The sequence below is a fragment of the Amblyomma maculatum genome, chromosome 11 (genome assembly GCF_055883805.1).
Source record: "Amblyomma maculatum isolate TAMU_Amacu chromosome 11, ASM5588380v1, whole genome shotgun sequence".
Lineage (NCBI taxonomy): Eukaryota > Metazoa > Arthropoda > Arachnida > Ixodida > Ixodidae > Amblyomma > Amblyomma maculatum.
The window spans coordinates 160,066,510-160,089,159 of NC_139354.1; the positions used below are offsets into that span (position 1 = coordinate 160,066,510).

Genomic DNA, 22,650 nt, shown 5'->3' on the forward strand with positions numbered 1-22,650 from the left:
ACTTCCTTCTTTTTCTTACGACCCGGTTAAGGTGTCCGCAGAGAATGGTGACAGGTACTGCTCCTTTTCTTTCCTGTAAACCATCTTCTGGAGCCATGCCATGGAACCATGCCATCTTCTTAGACTTTGAGAAACCATTCAATAAAGTTCCTCATAAACGCCTACTAATAAAGCTTTCCCGACTTAACTAGCACCCAGACGTTATTCCATGGGTACGCGAATTCCTCATACATCGCTCTCAGTCGGTTATCGTTAATAACTGCTCCTCTAACCATATACCAGTCACTTCAGGCGTTCCACAAGGAACTGCTCTTGGCCCCTCTTATTCCTAGTTTACATTAATGACGTACCACACAATCTATCCTGTAGAGTCCATCTATTCGCCGACGATTGCGTTATTTATACTGGCATACGCTTCCAGCAAGAACACGGCCTTCGGCAGCTGAGAGCTACATCACTTCTTGGGAAAACTGTGAGAAATGGCTTCTTCCGAACTCAGCATGCACATGGAACATCACAGATAAGGGCAGTGATGTCCCAGCACTGCAGCCAGATCAGTGCAGTAAACAACCTGCCTCTTTGTGGCCATGGCAAAAGTGCTGTGATGAAGACTGAACCAGCTATTCTGCTGTGCAGGTTTCCTTGTGATATGCACCTATACTGGCACACGCTTCCAGCAAGAACACGGCCTTCGGCAGCTGAGAGCTACATCACTTCTTGGGAACACTGTGAGGAATGACTTCTTCCAAACTGAGCATGCGCATGGAACACCCTAACAATGGGCTGCGAAGCTGGAGGCTGATCATAATCAGAGCGGTGGGAAGTGGGTCTTAGAATTATATTGGTCCAACTAATGAGACTGCTCAGTCTTGATTAGTTTTTCATGCTGATTTCAAATCTGTACTTGGATTTTTGATAGTTACACTGGTTCAGGGACTGCTGAAGTTTTAAAAAATAATCAAAGGGTACTTCTTACGGGGCCTTTTGGCAATTCTGCCTCGCTAAACACAAAAAGTCAATGCATAGACTCAATGCCAAAGACATGATTTAAGGGGTGATGCTATATTTATTAGTTAGCTAGCAACTTATAGGCAAGAAAACTGACCAACTGTTTTTTAATGCACTTTAATTTAGTTATCTCTCATTACAATGCTAATATGTAATTAGCACAATTGCACTAGTGCAATATAAATAGCACCCCCCTCCCTTATATCTGTTTAGTACAATTACAATGATACCTAATTTGCCAATGTCACTTTAAGACAACATAGGAAAAAGCCACATAAGGCTGAGTGCAGTGCCCAAAAACACCGAAATGAGAAAAACGCACTTGAAGTTTCAGACAACTGTAACTTTTTCTAGAATGCAGCTACAGTAATGTGAATGACATCAATGTGTAGCTCTGCTTTTGAAGAGAAAGTTTATACTAGATACATGACAGTAACATGCCCCAAAATTGCAAAATTTTGTCATAAAGCCATGTACTACCCCTTGAAACAGCATGAGAAACTACATTTATTCTTTCACATGCCTTGTTCCAGTTCCCTACAAGTTAAGCGCTCTGAAACGTTTGGCATGTACGAATGGAGATTTCGGTGCTTCAGCGCTGCTAAAGCTATATTCAGCTCTATAGGATTGAACTCAATTTTATATTAATTCATGAGGTCTTCAGACGGCTGTATGAGATTACTGTGAGAAATGCCTAAAACATCTGATGGAATATTTCAGGACTATTCCATCAGGGTTCAGAAAGTGGTTGGCCTCAAGGCATTTTAAGGGCTGTTATATTAAAAGGTCCGTCTTGAAGACCTCTTTATAAGTTTTGTTTCGTCGAGTGTGATCCAAGCCGCAAAATAACAATTTTTTATACTTCATACCCTACCCACTAATGCTTTATTCCAATTGCAAGAAATACTTAAATTGTGCAGGAATGTAGTATAATCATATTAATAAACTAGCACGAGGTTTAAGGCCAAATTGACCGAATAAGCTGATCACTGTCCCATAATGAAACTTTGCTGTGCAGCAGATAGAGAGCCGCTAGCAGGGTCCTTTGCTGGAGCAAAAGCTTCTATTCGCATTCCTATGCGCACTGTGGTGCGAAATTTCTGTTTGCCGCACTTATCATGCACCATTCGAAAAAAAACAAAACAACGATATCACCCCCGGAAGTCGCGGCTGAGGAATGCGCACAACAGCACGCTGTCAGGATCACTTGTCTGAAGTGATGTGATGAAAAGCTGCGAACGGCAGCATCGACGAAGTTGATCAGTATCAACTGAACAGTACAACATATTCCTGCTGTCTTGAATGTCAATGGAAGTGCTCAGTGACGATTATATGCCACCAGACATGCTGCAGCTAGGCTGAGAACACGCCGCATCGGACCCAACATGCAACACTGGCAGCGCACCCTCGTCCTCGTTCTTCGACGGTGCGCTACCCCGGCGCTTTCATTTTTTTTAATACGCTCTTGACACGTGTACGTTCAAAAGATCAGTGCCGACTGCGAGAGCAATTGATATGATTGCAAGAGCAGAAAAGAAACGTGCAGAACGGCCACCGCAATGGTGACCTAAACAAAAAAAAAGAATGGTGCCAGACGCGGTGACCAATGGAAAGCGCAAGACGCATGGCTCGCCTCGCAGGCGCGCGCACCAGCCAATCAGCGACTGAGAACGGCTTTCGGAGAACCTGCCATGGCAGTCGTTCCGCTTGTGTTATGCCATTTTGACATGCTGCAAATTGAACACAAAAACAAACAAGCTTCGAAATAAGCCCAAGCTGGTGGCAGTTGGCTGGCTGCTTCGCCTGTGGCGTGCACGGAAATTTTGAACAAATTTTGCTCCTTCTGAGCTATTTTTTGGCTCCCATGCCGTTTTAAAAGTCAGTTTTATTGTATTTCTCAACTGAATTGAGCGATTAATTTTCAGGACAGGTGCTTGGAGGTACAAACATTCCGAAAATGTGTTTTTCTCAAAATCAAATTTTTTTTTTTTTTTTCATTGTTTACTACTCTAAGATCTGCGTATCCCCTTAAATGTGCCGTTCATGACTGTTGGGATAACTATGCTTAAACCTGCCAAACATTTATTTGTGTTTAGACGATCTGAAATGCATTCTCCGTTTATTCATTGCCCTTGCTTCTGCCTGATTACTCGGCTAGTCGGGGCTGAATTTTCATATGTACTGCTCATCTGGAAAACTTCAAAACAAAAGGAAAATTTAAGCCAACCTGTATTCATAAACAAGCAGGGTTGATACCTAATATGGGTTGGAGACCAAAATAATGAAGCCAATGCATAAGAATCACCTTAAAAGCATGAGATACATATATGTCGACGGTTGGAATCCCTGCCGCAAACTAGCCCCCCACCTGACTAGCAGATGGATGCTAAATGGGAAGCGGAATGGTACAACACTACCCTCAATGCGTCACAAAGAATGGTTGCACCTCAATTTATATAAGAAATCCTGTGTGCACTTCCTGTGACATCACTTTCCTCGATTCTGTGTTACAGCGATGCATTTTTGATCAAACAAGATGTGCATAAAAAAAAAGCAGAGTGCCTGCCCACCTGTGTGCCTCTGCTGATGGGAGGAGGGTGGGGTTCCAGAGAGTCCAGACTCAGGGTGTCCGCCGAGGTGGACACCGCATCTGGGGGAACCGCATAGTCGTCCGAGAGTAGCGACTCGGCTGAGGTCTCTGCACAGCGAGCCCACATTGCCTTTAACTCGGTCGCACTTTTCAACGCTAACCCAAGCCCACAGTGATGTGGTTTTTTTATAAGTCCATTTTTGGACAGAAGCCAAAGGTGGATTTTAGTGCATACAAATCAGTGTTCAGAGCAAGTATATATGTATGCATTGGACTACAGATGTTTTCTGCTTAAAAACCACAAATGATATGTCAGTGTGGGCAGTCTGTGCCTGCATCTATTGCCTGGACTCATTTCCTTCTCAGAAAATAAGAATGGACTCAAACTGTTAAAGGTGGATTCACAAAACGAAGCATTTGCCCACAGACCAAGCATCCCATGAAGTCTTCTTTCTTCTCAGTGAAATTCATACTTTTAATTTCAACCTTGGTGAAAGTAGTACTGCTTAAGACCATGTGCCCACCTAATATGCTTATAATCACCTGAAAAGGTGAAGGCAGGACATGCACACACTTTTTCTGTATGCAAACCAGCTGCCAATCCCATAGGCCAGAAGAAACTGCACCAACGTAAAACAACACAGAAAGCTGTTATTCTGCCTGTGACATGGCACAGCTGCCCGAACGAATGCGGCCACGCGTTCAAGTCTTGGCTCGGACGTACAAGCCTTTGTGTGGTACGTTTTGCTTTGTGACTGATGTGCGCACAAATGTATATTGATGAAGACGGCTAAAAACACTGCAAGAAAGTGGCTGTTTAACACATGTGATGCCAGGCTACTGCAATGGCTTCGATTGAAAAAAAAAAAAAAAGGCAATGGTTTAGTTGCCTAATGTAAGAACTAAAAAATCTGCGAGTTCTTGCACCGTAGGTTCGATTCATGTTTGTAGCCCAGTGCCATCTTTCTGCTACCTAGCTCTTTCATTTATAATCTTCCCATCACGTGCTGGTATGCTAAATATGCACATGCAATCTCTAAGTTGAGCGTGAAAAGCTAGAAGGCCTGGTGCTGTTTCCAGATACCACAATGAAGTGATATCATTACACAATACACGTAAGACATATACAAAGAAAAACTGATGCGAGTACGTAGAAAAAAAAAATTCACGCAACACACATTTCAGGGTACAGTAAAAATAACTCGCCTGGACCAATTAGTATATTCGACTAAGATAAGCAGCCGCGACGTTATCACTGTCTCTGATATACAGTACTCGAAAATCGTGCTCTTGGAGCTTTAGACTCCAGCGAAGGACCCGGCTGTTTCCTGACTTTGTCTCTTTGATGAACTTTAGTGGTTGATGGTCGGTAAGAGTGAGAAATCTCTGGCCATACAAAAACACTTGGAATTTCTCAAGCCCCCACACAAGAGCCAAAGCCTCCTTTTCCACTGTAGAATAGGGTACCTCCAGCGGTAGCAGCTGGCGGCTCGTATAAGCAACTGGGTGGAGCACCTGATCGTGTTCCTGAAGTATGACGACCCCGAGTCCCATATCCGAAGCATCTGTCCTTAAGACGAACTGCTTTTCAAAGTCTGGAAGCTTAAGTATGGGTGCAGATGTCAAAAGGTTTTTTAGCTTTACAAATGCCTGTTCCTGGTCAGAGCTCCAGTGAACGGCAGTGGGCTGCCCCTTTCGGGTCAGGTCAAACAGCGGACAGGTCAGGGTGGCATACCCAGGAATAAAGTCTCAATAACCAGTTAGCCCTAGAAATGAGCGGACCTGCTTTTTCGTCTTGGGTCGCAGAGCGTTCTGAATTTTTTGCAAAGTGGTAGCAAGGAGCGACATTTCTCTGGCCCTGATCTGGTGGCCCAGAAATGAGACCTCGTTCATCCCAATCTAGCATTTGGTCAGCCTGACGGTCAGTCCAGCATTCTTTATCTGTCTGAACACTTCATGGAGAACTTTGCAGTGCTCCTCCCAAGCTGTGCTCGCGATGAGAATGTTGTGGTAGTAGCATGTGACGTCTGCTACACCAGAAAGGATGCTATGTATCAGCTTTGTGAAGACCCCGGGGGTGGTCTTAAGGCCAAATGGCATGTATTGAAATTGAAAATGCCCATTTCCTGTAGTGAAAGCTGTCTTCATTTTCAAGTCAGCCGAAAGAGGGTTACCAAGATACTTTGTTGGGCGAGTTGGTAAACATCCATTGTTAACAAAAAACAGCGCGAATAGGAAGACACAAGACAAGATAAAAGGAAGCTACAGGGCAAACACTGACTCAGAACTTAACCTCAGCCTTTAATCCAAGGACCAAACAAAGACAAATGTGACAAAAACGAAGCTTTTGCGTGAATCACCCCTGGGTTCATCTGCTAAACAAAAAGTCACTCAGAAAAGAAACCTTTTTGCTTGAAAGAGCAAGAGAAGTCTTGCTGACGCACTTGATGTCTCTTGATATAAAATATGCTTCAACCAGTTCTCTCGTCAATTTTTCTTTGTGCTGATACAAAATTCTAACCTGGTCAAATAGGGGAGTACACTTCTTTTTCTCCTTCTTTGCTGTCTCACAGGAATGGCAATGGAAGACCAGGAAAGTTTTGTTCTTGCCACTTTCCAAGTTGTTCCTGTAGCCTTTGACTTTTTAGTATTCACAGACCATGAAAGATTCGATCAACAATGGACGATCGGTTACAATTTTTAGATTTATTGATTCAGTTCGGGGAGGATCATATTTGTTGGGATTGCAACCCAAGATCGGTGAAGCCTGTGGGGATTCATAATCCCCTGCCCCATTATAAAGGGCCACGCATAACTAACACATGTGATTACGTGCATTGCTAGGGAGGACCACGAGGAGAGGGCACACTGGCCACCCTCCCAACCTCCCAGGCTCCCGCGGCGACACTGTGTGGGTTTCCTTCTCTCCTCCCGGTCTACTCAGGAAACCTCCTCTCCCCGGGCACGAGGTGAGGAGCGCATCTGTCGCAACTCCTTGGGCGTCTTTCGACGGTTGAGCGTGCCCGCTCACGGTTAGCATTTTCCATCGGGGAGACCGCTGCCTTCGCCCTCTGCTCCCGGTTCCGCACGCACTTACAACCGCAGGCCGTGAGCACGAACCCGCGCCAGGTGAGCAGACTACCTCTCACCTCCATGCGCGTGCTTCCCCCTTAGATGGCTTCATTTCACCCCCATACGCGGCGTTCACTCACTACGGCGGTTGTTCTTGAGTGTCTTTTACCGTGTACTCGAGCATAATAAAGACTGTTCGAGTATGTAACTCGGCGTTTGTCCCCCCTGGCTCGAACCCGCCACAGTAGCGACTTCTCGCATTGCGGGTTGGGGCTCACAGCTCTGTTAGGGCTGCACTTCGAGGCTAGAAGGCGACTATAGCGTCTAGCCCCCCCTGTGGCGCATTCTTGCAAGAATAACCCCATAAGCCCTTGCTAAATTCTAGTTCGGGGCATTCCAAATTAGTGAAAAATGGGATGATCAACACAAGCTTGCTAAATGCGTTTAAAAAGTCTTGCTACTACAGCATGGGCAACTGTTTTGAATGGCAATTGACAAGAATTGCAAAAGCTGGTTATCGGGATTCTGTTATTAATGAGGCCTGTTCTCGTCTACTGAAGAGCATAAAAAGAACGGTCAGGCAGAAATCCCTGCCCAGCATAGGTGAGAAGAAGAGGAAAGTTGCGGTGGTACCGTACGTACATAGGATTTGACATGGCCTCAAGAATGTTGGCAAGAGATATGGTGTTGATGTTGCATTGACCACCTAGCTCAAGATGAAGAGGATATGCCTGGCTATTCAAAGGGAACGAGAATCTAAGAAGCAGGAATGTGGGGTTACACATAGAGACCTGTTTGTCAGCTGTAAGACTGGTGTTGTGTACAGGTTTCCACTCTCTTGTGGAGCCTGTTATACAGTCGAACCCGGATATATCGAACCCGGATATATCAAATTTCGGTTATATCGAACTCACGAAATATCCCCTTGAAAATCCCATGTAAAAGTATAGAAAAGCCGCATCATATATCGAACGCAATTTCACCGGTCGTTCGATATATCGAACTCCGCACCACGCACTGGAAAGTGTGCCTTTCCCAAAGACCATCGCATCACCCTCGGCCGTTTGCCGCATGACGTTTTCTAACCACCCGCGGAAGGAATGAGGGTGGACAGTTCGGCTAGGGCAGCGCCGCGCCCATTCCCTAAAGGCGCGCGCATTTGCGGTTATCGTTTCCCACGCACCAGCACGTGACATTTGCAAGCCATGTGCGTGAATGAACCAGAGAGAACCGGTGGGAACGAGTGGGGAAAAACGCGACAGGGCGAAGCACAAGGGTGTGCCCATTCTTTTGCCGAGCTATCTCTCTCCTTTCTCTTTCCCGGCCTTTGTTCGCAGTAGCACGCGCTACGCATGCGCCAAGCCAGCTCAGTCCGTTTTCAGACAGAACTTCGGACGCTTTCCCCAGCGTGTGTTGCGAACCCTCTGCGCGCAGCGGCTGATGTGGCTATGGCGCCTGCGGAAGTTAACAAGCGGCAGATCTATCTTTTTTTTTTTTTTTTTTTTTTTCTGAGAGTCGTCTATTTTTATCGTTGTGCTGTACGCGCGCCGTAGCGTAAAATATGGCGTTACGAAGCGGCTTTTTTTTTCTTTTTTTTTTTGTTTTTTTGCGGGAGTCATTTATTCTTGCATGTATGAATTAACGAAAGCACGCGGTCAGCTGCGATCATGACACCAGCTTTTAGCATTTTTTGCTTCAAACAGCATTTGCAGCTACTGTACCATGCTTTCCAATATTTTGTGGCAGTGCACTACGCCCGCCCCAAGCGCCGCGTGATAAATCGAACCAGGCTTGTGCAATCAAGCCATCACGGGCAGTCTGCCAAGTTCGCTCCCCGCCGCCGCAGGAGCTATAACAAGATAAACACACGTCGCGGTCGGGCAGCATCTTGGCACGCTATCTTGGCACGCTGCCAAGAAATGTGCTGCGGATGAGACGGCCAAAAACGGAGTGCGACATGCAAGCGAAAACGCTGGCGATTTCTGCCGCGGCGACACAGAAACCTTGTTTCGAGCTGCCGGATGGCTCGAATGGCAGAGTGACGCAGTTCCAACAAGTTGGAAATTTTTTGCTCTGTCGCTGCGGCTCGTCGCTGAGATCGCTTAATCGCTTGCATGTGAGTAAGCTGGCCTTAACGCTTTTTTTTTTTTTTTTCCAAATTCTCGAGTGCAAAAGTGAAGGGTGGGTTCATTATGCGAGTGAGTTGATTACGCGACAAATGCGGTATCGTTTTTTCGCATCGTAAGTACCGTCACAAGCCGATTTCTGTATATCGAATTATCGATATATCGAACTATTTCGCGATCCTCTTCGAGTTCGATATATCCGGGTTCGACTGTATAGTACAAACAGGGCGGTGTATTAACAAGAGGCTACAGGAACACCGAAACAACTTGGAAAGTGCCAAGGGAAAAACTTTTCTGGTCTCCCATTGCTATTCCTGTGAGACAATGAAGAAGGAGGAGTGTACTCCCCTATTTGACCAGGTTAAAATTTTGTATCGGCACAAAGAAAAATTGACGAGAGAGCTGGTTGAAACATATTTTATTTCAAGAGACATCAGGTGCGTCAGCAAGACTTCTCTTGCTCTTTCAAGCAAAAAGGTTTCTTTTCTGAGTGACTTTTTAGCAGATGAACCCAGCGGTGTTTCCAGGGAAAGCTTCGTTTTCGTCATATTTCTTTTTATCTAGTTCAGTTCAGTTCAGTCATTCAGTCGTGTCCTACGATTCGGGACCCTATGAACCATATCACGCAACGCTTTCCGGTCTCTCACTATCTTCCTAACATCACATAATTTCATCTGCAGCACCTCGAGGATGCCATCTAACCATCGCGTTCGCTGCCTACCCCTTCTCCGGCGACCCTCAACCTTTCCCAACATCAAATCCTTCTCCAGCGACTCCTCTCTTCTCATCAGATGACCAAAGTAGCTGAGCTTAAACTTTAGAATTTGACCCTCCAATGAGCAGTCAGGGTTTATGGTCGACAATATCGACTGATTTGATCTTCTGGCAGTCCAAGGAACTCTCAAGTCTTCGCCAGCACCACAATTCAAACGCATCAATTCTTCGGCGGTCAGCCTTTTTCACAGTCCAACTCTCTCATCCATGCATCACAAATGGAAAGACCATAGCACGAGTTATACGGATCTTGGTTGGCAGACTAATGTCTCTGCTCTTTACTAGGCGGTCAAGGCTAACCATTGCTCTCTTTCCCAGAAGCAGGCGTCTCCTAATTTCATGGCTGCAGTCTCCTTCCGAGGTAATCTTGGAGCCCAAGAAGAGAAAATCTGTCACAGCTTGCACTTTTTGTCCCTTGATGCTCCAGGACTTGATAGGGCAAGACGCCATGATCTTTGTCTTTTTAATGTTCAGTTTAAGCCCAAACTTCTCACTCTCTTCTTGTACGCGCATCAGAAGTCTCTTGAGTTCCACTTCACTTTCTGCCATTAAAGTGGTATCATCCGCATATCTAAAGTTGTTGATACGTTTCCCAGCAATCTTCACTCCAGCTGAAGACTCGTCCAGACCGGCCTTCCTCATGATGCACTCAGCATATAGGTTAAATAGGCAGGGCGACAATATGCAGCCTTGTCTCACTCCTTTCTCAATCGGAAACCAATCAGTAAGACCATGCCCCAGTTCTGACAGTGGCCTCTTGGCCCTTCATACAGGTTTTATCTAGGCCTTGGATTAAATGCTGAGGCTGAGTTGTGAGTCAGCGCTTGTCCTGTAGCTTCCTTTTATCTTGTCTTGTGTCTTCCTGTTCGCGCTACTTTTTGTTAACAAAAGCCGGAAGAGGGACTGGCAAGCCTAACTTGAAAAAAAAAATGTTTGTGGCCCACAGTTGCAAGCAGCTCGTCTGAACAAGGAATGGGCTCGGCATCATCTATCAGGGCCTCATTGAGCCTGCGAAAGTCAATGCAGAGTGGTTGCGTGCCATCCGGCTTTTGCACTACGATTAGCGGTGAATTATAGGCTGACTCGGACTGCTCGATGATTCCAAGTTGTAGCATACTAGCTACCTGTTTCTTTATGATCTCCCTCAGTGCAAAAGGAAGAGGGTACTGTCTCACATTAACCAGCTGTTCAGTCCTCAGCTCTAACTTGCATTCGGTTAACTCAGTGCGATCTGGGATGTCTGAGAATATTTCCTCATAATTCTGAAGAAGCTGCCGAATTTCTGCCTATTATTTTCTGGTAAGTTGATCTCCAAAGATCATGTCGTGAAAAGTCTGCGACTGATGGCTCCATGGCAATTCCATTTCACTCATATCCACTCCCTTGGTAGAGACCACAGCGCCCACTGCAGCCACACTTGGATTTTCTTCTTGACGATGATACTTCTTCAGCATGTTTATAATGAAAACTTTCGTGGTGTGCCTGAGATCCACTTCATAGTCAACGTCCCCTTTTTGCGTCACAATCGTATAAGGTCCTCTCCATTGCATCAACAGTTTGTTATCTTCCGTGGGAAGAAGGATTAGAGCCCGATCGCAGGGCTTTAGTGATCACCTTTGACTCTTCAATTTAAAATAGCAGCCATAACGCTCTCCGGCTCGCTGCAGTTCTTCATGTGCCAGCTTGCAAGTGTGTCCCAGCCTTTCGCAAAGGGCCAGAACGTACTCGTAGGTGTTCCTGAGCTCATCCAGAATGGCATTATTTGTCCACAATTCTCTTAGTACTGTAAGTGGCCCTCTTACATTCCGCCCTTAAAGGAGCTCGAAGAGAGAGAACTGGACGATGCGTAAAAAGTAGCAGAGCGAGATAACAGTCTCAATCCTTTAGTCTTTCCTGACACATTCGTTTTAGCATCTGTTTGAGTGTCCCGTTAAAATGCTCCAGTAGACCGTTTGCCATTGGGTGGTAAGGAGTCGTATGAACAGCAGTCGACTCAATTCTTTCATTACGTCCGAGGTAAAGTTCGTGCCTCAAAACCTCTCTCAGGACTCCCACACGAGAGAAGATATCGACGAGGGCCTAAGCCACTCGCTCCGTTTCAATACTTGGGAGTGCTACCGCGTCAGGATACCTGGTGGCATAGTCCACCATTGCCAAAATGTATCGGTTTCCCTGAGATGATTTCGGGTGCAGTGGACCCACAATCAATAGCCACTCTCTCAAATGGCATCTTAATGATCGGAACTTTGACAAGGGGCGCCCTTCGGGTGTGGCCCTTGGGTGTGGTTCGTTGGCAGGAGTTGTACGATGCGACGTAGCGCTTTGCGTCGGCCTGCAGTCCCGGCCAAAGGATTCAGTTTGCACCTTGAAAACTGTTCTTCTAGTACCCTGGTGACCACTCATTATTACACCATCATGGGCGAGTTCGAGCACGGCCTTTCGAAATTCCTTTGGAACGACTACTTGGACGTATTCCACCCCAAATTTCGATGTGAACTTGTGTTGGAGAATATTGCCCTGCAGAAAAAAACCGTTGGTTGTCTCCCTTTAAGCTCTGAACCACCTGATAAATCCGGTCAAAGCACGTACGTACGTACGTACGTATGTATGTATGTACGTATGTATGTATGTATTTATCTATTTATCTATTTATTTATTTATTTAAAATTTTTTATTTATTTATTTATTTATTTATTTATTTATTTATTTATTTATTTATTTATTTATTTATTTACAAATACTACAGGCCCATCTTGGGCCCATGCAGGAGTGGATACAAAGGAGACAATACAGGGGAACAAGTTGGGTACATATATAATACAAAATAGGATTTCATCATCATAGCGGCATCGTGGTGGTAATGATGCTAATTCAGGGAAAAGAAGATAGCAGGTTCAGCAAGGAAACAAGTATAGTTACAAAAAATACAAAATGAAAGTCAGCATCATAGTTTTATTGCGATGGCATTACTGATGAATAAGTGCTATTGACATGCTCTATGAATCATTCAACTGAGTTGCAGTTTACAGAGCCGAGGATAGTTTGTTCTAGCTAGATATAGCTGATGGAAACAAAGAATATTTACGCGCATTAATACGGCTTATGGGTTGATTAAGTGCTCTCTCATGGTTTGTTCTCGAAGAGTGACAAAATGGTTCCTGGAGGTATGCTTCTCTTGATATGTTCAAATTACAATGATAAAGTAAGTACAGAAATTTTAGTCTTGATGTTGTTCTATGCTGTGCCAAGCTGTGAAGATCTGCTTTGTGAAGTAGGTTAGATACGCTGGAATGTCTGGAAAAGTTTGAGTATACAAAGCGTACTGCTAAGTTTTGAATGCGTTCTAGTTTGCCTATCAAATATTGCTGCTGTGGGCTCCAAATAATGTCAGCATATTCTAAGGTTGGTCTCACGAGCGTTTTATATGCATTAAGTTTTACATTAGGAGGAGCGTTGCGTAATCTTCTTCTGAGGAAATACAGCTTTCCTTGGGCCTTACGCCATATGTTTTTAATGAGCTGTTCCCAGCTCAGATTGCTTGATAGTGTCGCTCCTAGGTATTTTATATAATTAGTTTGTACGATGGCAGGATTATTTCAGAGTCTTGCACTTCTGCATGCAACCACGTTCCACTAATGACCAGAATATGTGGCTGATAAGACAGTATTATGCCTTCAAGTAGACTGAGTTCGTTAACTATGCTTAGCACATTTAGCGATATAACTCTAAGAACTTTATGGTCACCTTGTCATTTTTCCCGTCGGACTTTCGTTTTATCAAATGCAGAAGCCTACGAGTGAGATGCCTCCATTTTGCAATTTTGTTGTGAATTCCATACGTATACCTTTCCATATACTTTCAGCTTGTCGAACGCAAGAGACTACTTTCAGCTTGTCGAATCCAAGAGACTACTTTCACTCCATTCGCCTTTTCTTCTGCTGCAGAACGCCAAATGTTTGATCATATGTCTCTTACTCTCTGTGAAAAGTCCTCACTTATAGGTACATCTGTTCCCTTCAGTTTAAAACAATTAGACATAATTTTAGCTTTTTCAGAAAAATCGAAAAGTCTCAACATAATCGGACGGGAGCGTTCACTTATGGGGTTTCCGATTCGATGCATTTGTTCCATTGAAGCTACTTGTATTCTAAGAACGCCTTTGAAAATGTCTTGTTTGACAATGCCTTAGCTGCTGTCTCTAGGCTCCAGTTAGGATTCGGGTCAACGGCAGGTCTGACTCCCTCAACGTTGCCTAATATGATGTTGTATAAAGGATTTTCCATACACTTCGCCTGAAGTCTTCCCTTGAAAAAAGGGGTGTCAATGTTGACCCATGTCTGGAAGTTTTAAAACCGAGCGATCAAGAAGATAAACGAGAGACTTGGATCCTGTGAGACCACCGTCTTCAACCAGGCTTTTCTTCCCTATCCCTGTGTTACACCCGGTATCTCTAAGTGCTCACACGCAGTGGTCACGCACAAAACCGGTGACTACAGGAAGCTTCTCCTTCAGTCACCGCCTTATCTGTCAGGCCAGCACCAACAACTGGAATCTTTCTGCAATCCTTGAATTCAATATATCCATCCCTGATGCATATCGAGGCAGATTCATCAGCGGTAGCTTTTGGTTTTGTCTAACGCTTCTGCCAACACTTCCAACTTGTGTGGCCAATTCTCCCGCACTTGAAGCATTTCGGAGGTTGACTGCTCCCCTCCGTCTTTCCAGAACGGCTGTTTTTAGTCTGGTGGCCAGTGCGAGAGCAAAGGAAACATCTCTGCACTTCTGGGTTCTTCGGCTTACCTCCGTCTTTCCTTTCAGTTTTTTGTTCAGTGTTTGCAGCAGCTGATAGCTCTCTTCTTATTGGGACATTTTCCGAAATTCGCCCGCCCGTGAGCGTCCACATATTGCTCCGCTCTTTCTACCAATTCATCAAAGCTAGATTCCTTCTCTTTCAAAAAGAGTTCTAGTGGGGCGGCACACTCTGATAGGAACTGGTCCTTCATAATCAGCGCAAACAAATCCTTATAGTCATTCTTAGTGTTGAAAAGCTCAACCCACCTATCGAGGAAATTCCTTAGCAATTTGTCCAGCACATTGACAGTCGCTCCGGTGTCGACCAAGGCCTCTACGTGCCGGTCAAGCAGAGTGACGTCGACGAGTACGTAGGGAGCTTCAGTTGTTATCGAAGCCGACGAAAGGAGGATACAAGGAGGGGCCCTGAAATCCGCCAAATCGTTTTCCGACGTCAGAAGGCTAGCACAGTCCCTCGTGTAGTGCCCCCTCAGGCCGCAGAGGAAGCAGGTCGTGCGGGTGCCGTTACGCCCGCGTCGGTTAGAGGCCACTGTAGGGACTGCCAATTGAGGAGTCTGCATCGAGACGGTGCGCGTGGCAGACGGTGGCGACCCCCGCGTGGCCTACAAAGTCAATTCCACCTCGATGGCGAGTGCCATGGCGGCGCGGACAGACTCAGGACGCCCAAAACGGACCTAGCGCTGCACCTCAGGGAGTCGGATGGCGTCGACAAACGCCTCTGTGCCGACCAGGGCCACAACGTTCTGAGGTGCCCCCGGCAGCGACTGCAGAACCAGGCGCTCAATGGCAACGGCGAGGTCCTGATATGTCTCCCCGGGCTCGCAGGCGGGCTCGCAGGCGGTGGTACTGCGCACGGGGTTGACCTGAAGCACTGTAGTGGTCGGACAGGAGGCCCACCAGGACGGTGTAAGAGCCCAGCTGGTCGGGCGGCACGTTCTGCAGCAGCTCAGTTGCGTGGCCTCTCAGTTTGGAGACGAGCATCCATGCCTTCATTTGCTCGTCCCAGCCTCTCGCCGTCGCAATACCTTCCAGTTGGATGCGGTAAGCATCCCACGAGATAGTGCCGTCAAATGTGGGTAATTACACTACGTCCAATGATGTACCCGCGCCGAGCACGTTATTGGCGGCTAAAACAGCAGGCCCAGCGACGGCAGGGCTGGAGGCAGTGGTGGCGGTGACGCCTAAAGACTCATGACCTGTGTTCGGCTCGGCTGGCACAAGGCGACGGAAGTCGCGCCGGAGAGCTTCCATCTCCACAGCCTGGGCAGTCAGACGGGCCTCCCATGCGTCCATCCGCTGAGTAACTGTATCCAGCAGGCGCTCAATACCGTCATCCAGCTGCTGCAAAGGACCGAGCCCCTCCGAGTGTCTAGGTCTAGCTGCGCCAGCCGCTGCGTCGTCGCCGCCATCGCCTGGTGGCAGAGTCCTGTCGTCTGGCACGTCGGGTCCTTGACTTTGGGAGCGGGTGAGCGGCATGATCCCACTGCTGACACCAAAATGTTGTGGGACGCTGTGCCCGCCTAGAGGTAGACGAACGGAGGACACCAGGCAAACACCACTTGCCCCGGCGCTCTTCTTTTGTTCTCTAACCCTCGCGCTGGCGCCGCGTGCTCGTCTCGCGCTCGTCCCGCGCCTCTTCTTTTTCTGGTGCAGCGCTCCTCGGCACGCGCCGTAACAATATGCACAAAAGCAGACTATGTTCATGTGGTCAGCGCCAATATGCAAAATAAGATCAACTTCAAATGGCATGTCGCAATGCAGCGTTGACACGAACTAGCCTCGATGCATGTGCACCACGCAGCAGCTGGTACGAAGTGCAAACAACTTCGATCCCGATTGAAGTCAGCATGAACCATAGCGCATGCACACGCTTACTTCATTGTTTGAAGTTCGCATCGTTGCTTCTTTGGCGAACACGGGCACCGTTCTTGTTGATGAGTGGAATAACTGATCTCGCTTCGTGGCCTAGTGGTTGGAGTCCATCTCGGCTGAGGGAGGTGGTTCAATCGAAACCCGTCGTCAAACACCCACCGATATAAATGGGTACAAGCGTCCGCCGGCTTGGTGCCCAGCTCTCATAGGGGTGTGCGCTTGGAAGAGGCTCCGCAAACCCCGCTGCGCTTTGTCTGGGGCAAAATGGTTTTGAACACATCAGCCTGTGAAGGTGGTTTGAGTTACCGTGTTTCACGAGGTTCACAACTGTCGCTTCACTGTTTATCGCAGCACGCAAGCCATCGTCGTGTAAGCTGTCGTCTGTTTTCACGTTCATGAGGCAGCTGCAGCTGCACCATTTCGGTAAAGACCGCTGAGGAGGTGCAAAGCTTTGCTGAACTTTTCGTGAACTCGACCTGCACGACGTCTGCACTTTTTGAAACGAAGAGCGTGGTGAAGAGAGCACCATTTTGCATCGCTGAAACGAATGGCAAAATGCAGCATCACACGAACCAGTTCACGTAGTGGAGGTGAATCATACGGCCCTAATAAATGAATGTGCTTACAGTCAAGTACAATACAGTCACCGACTGTTTTCTTCGGACTTAGCAGGACCCAGGAAATAGTCCAAATAATCAAAGAGTCTGAAAAATCCAAGAACCTGAAAAAAAAAATCACTTTTCTGCAAAATATCCACTTTATAAATCGCGAATACAGATATACCGATAACAGGGAGTAACATAGCGCAATCTGCTACTGTGATCGGCTTCCGCACGCTGCACATGTGCACTCGCTCACGTGATTCGATATGGCAGGTGCGGCCACCAGTGCGCGCGCAATGGCTGGTGCAGCCGCGGCAGGTGTGCGCCCACCGAGAAGCATGCAACTCGCTCAAGGTGGTCACCAAGTGCGCAGTGGTGCCCCGCAGAAGCAGATCATGTTAAGCTGTAACCGCTATAACCCTCCAGTTAGTATATCCCGGCCAGTCACGCTTTCGTCACATCTATGCCACTTCACGACGTGCTGCGGCACAGTCGATCGTGCCGCAAATGAATGCACACGCTGCGCGTTCAATTTCCATGGAAGCCAACTCACGGGAGAAAAGCGAGCGGAACGAGAGCCCCCATGAATCATGAATGCACCGGACCCCTCCCCTTTCTCCAAGGGTGCCGGTGGCGAGTGGCATCACTGTGAGCTGCTGTGAATAATGTTCACGCTCATGTTAAAATCGCCCGCTCTTTGTAGACTGCCGCGAGGAAAACGTCGAGCATTCGCTTACTGCCACTGCCTCAAATGGAGACGATGAATGAAGTGCCAAGCTAGTCCATCTGAATGACTGCTTTGCCTAGCTTTCACGGCCGTGCACTTCCAGTTATTTACAAAAACGACGCTCACTCGCGTCTAAGTAATGCCGAAAAAATAGGCCTTCAGCTGAAAAGAAATGACCTCCACGATAACGCTAGTGCCAAATTTGAAACCGTAGCTTTTTGGACTTGTTGGTGCGTGAACATAGCAATCAGTTCAGTTCAGTCGTTCAGTCGTGTCCGACTCTTCGTGACCCTATGGACCATTTCACGCCACGCTTTCCGGTCTCTCACTATCTTCCTAACATCACATAACTTCATCTGCAGTGCCTCGAGGATGCCATCTAACCATCGCGTTCGCTGCCTACCCCTTCTCCGGCGACCGTCAACCTTTCCCAACATCAAATCTTTCTCCAGCGACTCCTCTCTTCTCATCAGATGACCAAAGTAGCCGAGTTTTAACTTTAGAATTTGACCCTCCAATGAGCAGTCAGGGTTTATGGTCGACAATATCGACTGATTTGACCTTCTGGCAGTCCAAGGAACTCTCAAGAGTCTTCGCCAGCACCACAATTAAACGCGTCAATTCTTCGGCGGTCAGCCTTTTTCACAGTCCAACTCTCGCATCCATACATCACAACTGGAAAGACCATAGCACGAGTTATACGGATCTTGGTTGGCAGACTAATGTCTCTGCTCTTTACTAGGCGGTCAAGGCTAACCATTGCTCTCTTTCCCAGAAGCAGGCGTCTCCTAATTTCATGGCTGCAGTGTCCTTCCGAGGTAATCTTGGAGCCCAAGAAGAGAAAATCTGTCACAGCTTCCACTTCTTGTCCATTGATGCTCCAGGACTTGATAGGGCAAGACGCCATGATCTTTGTCTTTTTGATGTTCAGTTTAAGCCCAAACTTCTCACTCTCTTCTTGTACGCGCATCAGAAGTCTCTTGAGTTCCACTTCACTTTCTGCCATTAAAGTGGTATCATCCGCATATCTAAGGTTGTTGATACGTTTTCCAGCAATCTTCACTCCATATGAAGACTCGTCCAGACCGGCCTTCCTCATAATGCACTCTGCATATAGGTTAAATAGGCAGGGCGACAGTATGCAGCCTTGCCTCACTCCTTTCTCAATCGGAAACCAATCGATAAGACCATGCCCAGTTCTGACTGTGGCCTCCTGAGGAGGCCACAGTCAGGTTCCTGAGGAGACAGATGAGGTGAATTGGAACTTCCATCTCTTGGAGAGCTTGCCACAATCTGCTGTGATCTACGCAGTCAAACGCTTTCGCATAATCAATAAAGCAGAAGTAGGTGGGTTTCTGGAACTCTCTTGCTTTTTCCATGATCCAGCGGAGGTTGGCAATTTGGCCTCTAGTTCCTCTGCCCTTGTGAAACCCAGCTTGCACGTCCGGAAGCTCCCGATCCACATACTGTTGCAGCCTACCTTGGAGGATTTTCAACATCACCTTGCTAGCATGCGAAATAAATGCGATCGTGCGGTAGTTGGAACAATCTTTGGCACTGCCTTTCTTTGGAATGGGGATGTAAACTGACCTCCTCCAATCCTGTGGCCACTGCAGGGTTGTCCAAATCTTCTGACATAATGTATGCAGAATGCTAACAGCGTCATGGTTGAGGTTTTGAAGCAACTCAGCTGGAATGCCATCGCTTCCGCTGGCTTTCTTCTTAACAAGACTGGCTAAGGCCCATTCAACTTCACTCTTCAAGATGCCCGGCTCGAGATCAGTAATCACAACCGTCCTATGTTGGGTTTGCACATCCGGGTCCTTCTTGTACAGTTCTTCTGTGTATTCCTGCCACCTCTTCTTTATCTCTAAGGCTTCAGTGAGGTCCTTGCCTTGTTTGTCCTTTATCACGCCCAGCTTAGCACAGAAGCTTCCTTTGATATCTTTGATTGTCTTATACAGAGCTCTTGTGTTCCTTAATTGGCTGTTGTCCTCAACTGCTTGGCACTGTATGTTCAGGAAGGCATTCTTATCTCTCCTTGCTATATTCTGAAAATCCGCATTGAGAACCTTGTATCTTTCTCTTTCCCCCATAACTTTTGCCATCCTCCTTTCCTCAGCTATTTGCAAAGCCTCTTCAGATAACCAGTTTGCTTTTTTGCATTTCTTTTGCTTTGGAACTACCTTAGTAGCAACTTCTTGTATTATATCACGAACATCAGTCCACATCTCTTCGGGCTCTCTGTCTTCTAGATCTAATTCTTGAAATCGATTCCTCACTTCCACATCATCATCATCATCATCATCATCAGCCTGATTATACCCACTGCAGGGCGAAGGCCTCTCCCATATTTCTCCACTTAACCCGGTTCTGTGCTAGCTGCATCCACTTGATCCCTGCGAACTTCTTAATCTCATCCGCCCACCTAACTTTCTGCCGCCCCCTGCTACGCTTTCCTTCCCTTGGAATCCAGTTTGTTACCCTCAGCGACCATCGGTTATCCTCTCTTCGCACTACATGTCCTGCCCATGTCCATTTCTTCTTCTTAATTTCTACTAGAATGTCAGTAACTTGAGTTATTTCTCTGACCCACTCTGCACGCTTTCTATCTCTTAATGTTACCCCTACCATTTTTCGTTCCATAGCCCTCTGGGTTGTCCTCAACTTAAGTAGAACTCTCTTGGTTAGCCTCCACGTTTCAGCCCCATAGGTGAGTACAGGCAAGATGCAACTGTTGTATACTTTCCTCTTGAGCGATACCGGTAAGCTGCTAGTCATAATCTGCGAGTGCTTGCCAAATGCGCTCCATCCCAATCGTATTCTTGTTATTTCCTTTTCATGGTCCGGATCTGCGGTTACTACCTGTCCTAAGTAGACATATTCGCCTACTACTTCCAGTATTTCGCTACCTAATGTAAACTGCTGTTCCTTCCTGAGGCTGTTGAACATTACCTTAGTCTTCTGCATATTGATTTTCAAGCCTACCTTTCTACTTTTCCTGTCTAGGTCATCAATCATTATTTGCAGTTCATCCCCCGAGTTGCTTAGCAAGGCAATGTCATCAGCAAATCGCAGATTACTGAGGTATTCTCCATCTACCCTTATCCCTAACTGCTCCCATTCCAAGTCTCTGAATACTTCCTCTAAACAAGCTGTGAATAGTACTGGGGAGATTGTGTCTCCTTGCCTAACACCTCTCTTTATGGGAATTTTGTTACTTTCTTTATGCAGAACTATGGTTGCTGTGCAGCCGCTATATATATCTCCCAGCACTTTCACGTATGGCTCGTCTACCCCCTGATTTCGCAATGCCTGCATCACCGCCGAGGTTTCAACTGAGTCAAATGCTTTTTCGTAATCAATGAATGCTATGTATAAGGGCTGGTTATATTCCGAGCATTTTTCTATCACCTGATTGATGGCATGGATATGATCGATAGTAGAGTACCGTTTCCGAAACCCTGCTTCATCCTTTGCTTGATTGCAGTCTAAGGTTGTCCTGATTCTATTAGCGATTACCTTAGTAAATACCTTATACGTAACAGACAGTAAGCTGATTGGTCTGTAATTTTTAAGGTCCTTAGAGTCCCCTTTCTTGTGAATGAGGATAATGTTTGCATTCTTCCATGGTTCCGGTACCGTCGATGACACCAGGCACTGCGTATACAGGGTGGCCAGGTTTTCTAGCACGATATCCCCCCCGTCCTTCAGCAAATCTGTAGTTATCTGATCCTCTCCAGCTGATTTCCCGCTTTTCATAGTTTCTAGTGCTTTCTTGACCTCGTCCTTCGTCACTGGTGGAACGTCTGACTGTTTTTCCCTACCGCCAATCTCATTACGGTCCTGACTACTTTGGCTACTGTAGAGATCTGTATAGAACTCCTCGGCTACTTTGACTATCTTTTCCATATTAGTGATGACGTTGCCCGCCTTGTCCCTTATCGCATACATCTGGTTTTTGCCTGTGCCCAATTTCTTCTTTACCGCTTTAAGGCTTCCCCCGTTCTTTATAGCATGCTCAATTTTCTCCATGTTATACTTCCTAATATCGGCCACCTTGCGCTTATTGATTAGCTTCGATATCTCGGCCAATTCGATCTGGTCTGTTGGATTGGAAGCTTTCATACTCTGGCGTTTCTTAATCAAATCTTTCGTCTCCTTAGACAGCTTACCGGTGTCCTCTCTAACTATCCTACCACCTACTTCTACCGCGCACTCAGTAATGATATCTCTGAAATTATTGTTCCTTGCCTCTAGGGTAATGTCGCCATCCTCAGTTAGAGCTGAAAACCTATTCTGTAGCGAGATCCTGAACTCTTCTGCCCTCCCCCTCACCGCTAATTCGTTGATGGGTTTCTTTCTTACTAATCTGTTCCGTTCCTTCTTCAGATTTAGGCTAATTCGGGACCTCACCATCCTGTGGTCACTGCATCGCACTTTCCCGATTACCTCTACATCTTGCATAATGGCGGGGGTTGAACACATTATGAAGTCGATTTCATTTTTAGTCTCTCCGTTAGGACTTTTCCATGTCCATTTCCGGTTCTTCCGTTTGCTGAAGAAGGTATTCATGATTCATAAGTTATTGCGCTCTGCAAACTCAACTAGTAACTCCCCCCTGCTATTCCTAGAACCAATGCCATAGTCACCTACTACCTTGTCTCCTGCCTGTTTTTTCCCTACCTTGGCATTGAAATCGCCCATTAGTACAGTATACTGCGTCTTTACTTTTCGCATTGCCGATTCTACATCTTCGTAGAAGCTTTCAACTGCCTGGTCATCATAACTACATGTAGGTGCATAGGCCTGTACAACCTTCAGTTTATACCGCTTATTAAGCCGAATTACGATGCCTGCAACCCTCTCATTAATACTATAGAATTCATCTATATTACCCGCTATATACTTATTGACAAGGAAACCTACTCCTAGTTGTCGCCTCTCTGGTAAGCCTCGATAACACAGTACATGCCCATCTTTCAGTACAGTATATGCCTCATTCGGCCTCCTAACCTCACTAAGCCCTATGACATCCCATTTCATGCCCTCTAGTTCCTCTAACAG

The 22,650-nt window shown here is 46.5% G+C and overlaps 1 protein-coding gene across 5 annotated transcripts in view; it reads right to left on the bottom strand.

The window, feature by feature from the left end:
* The window catches only part of LOC146175281 (uncharacterized protein CG43867), a 429,718-nt gene that overhangs the window by 264,496 nt on the left and 142,572 nt on the right, over nt 1-22,650 (bottom strand). For all 5 annotated transcript variants that reach the window (XM_084584707.1, XM_084584708.1, XM_084584706.1 and 2 more), the window contains exon 9: nt 3,579-3,706. In XM_084584707.1, the coding sequence (XP_084440833.1) occupies nt 3,579-3,706 (128 nt within the window). The remainder of the gene's footprint in view (nt 1-3,578; nt 3,707-22,650) is intronic.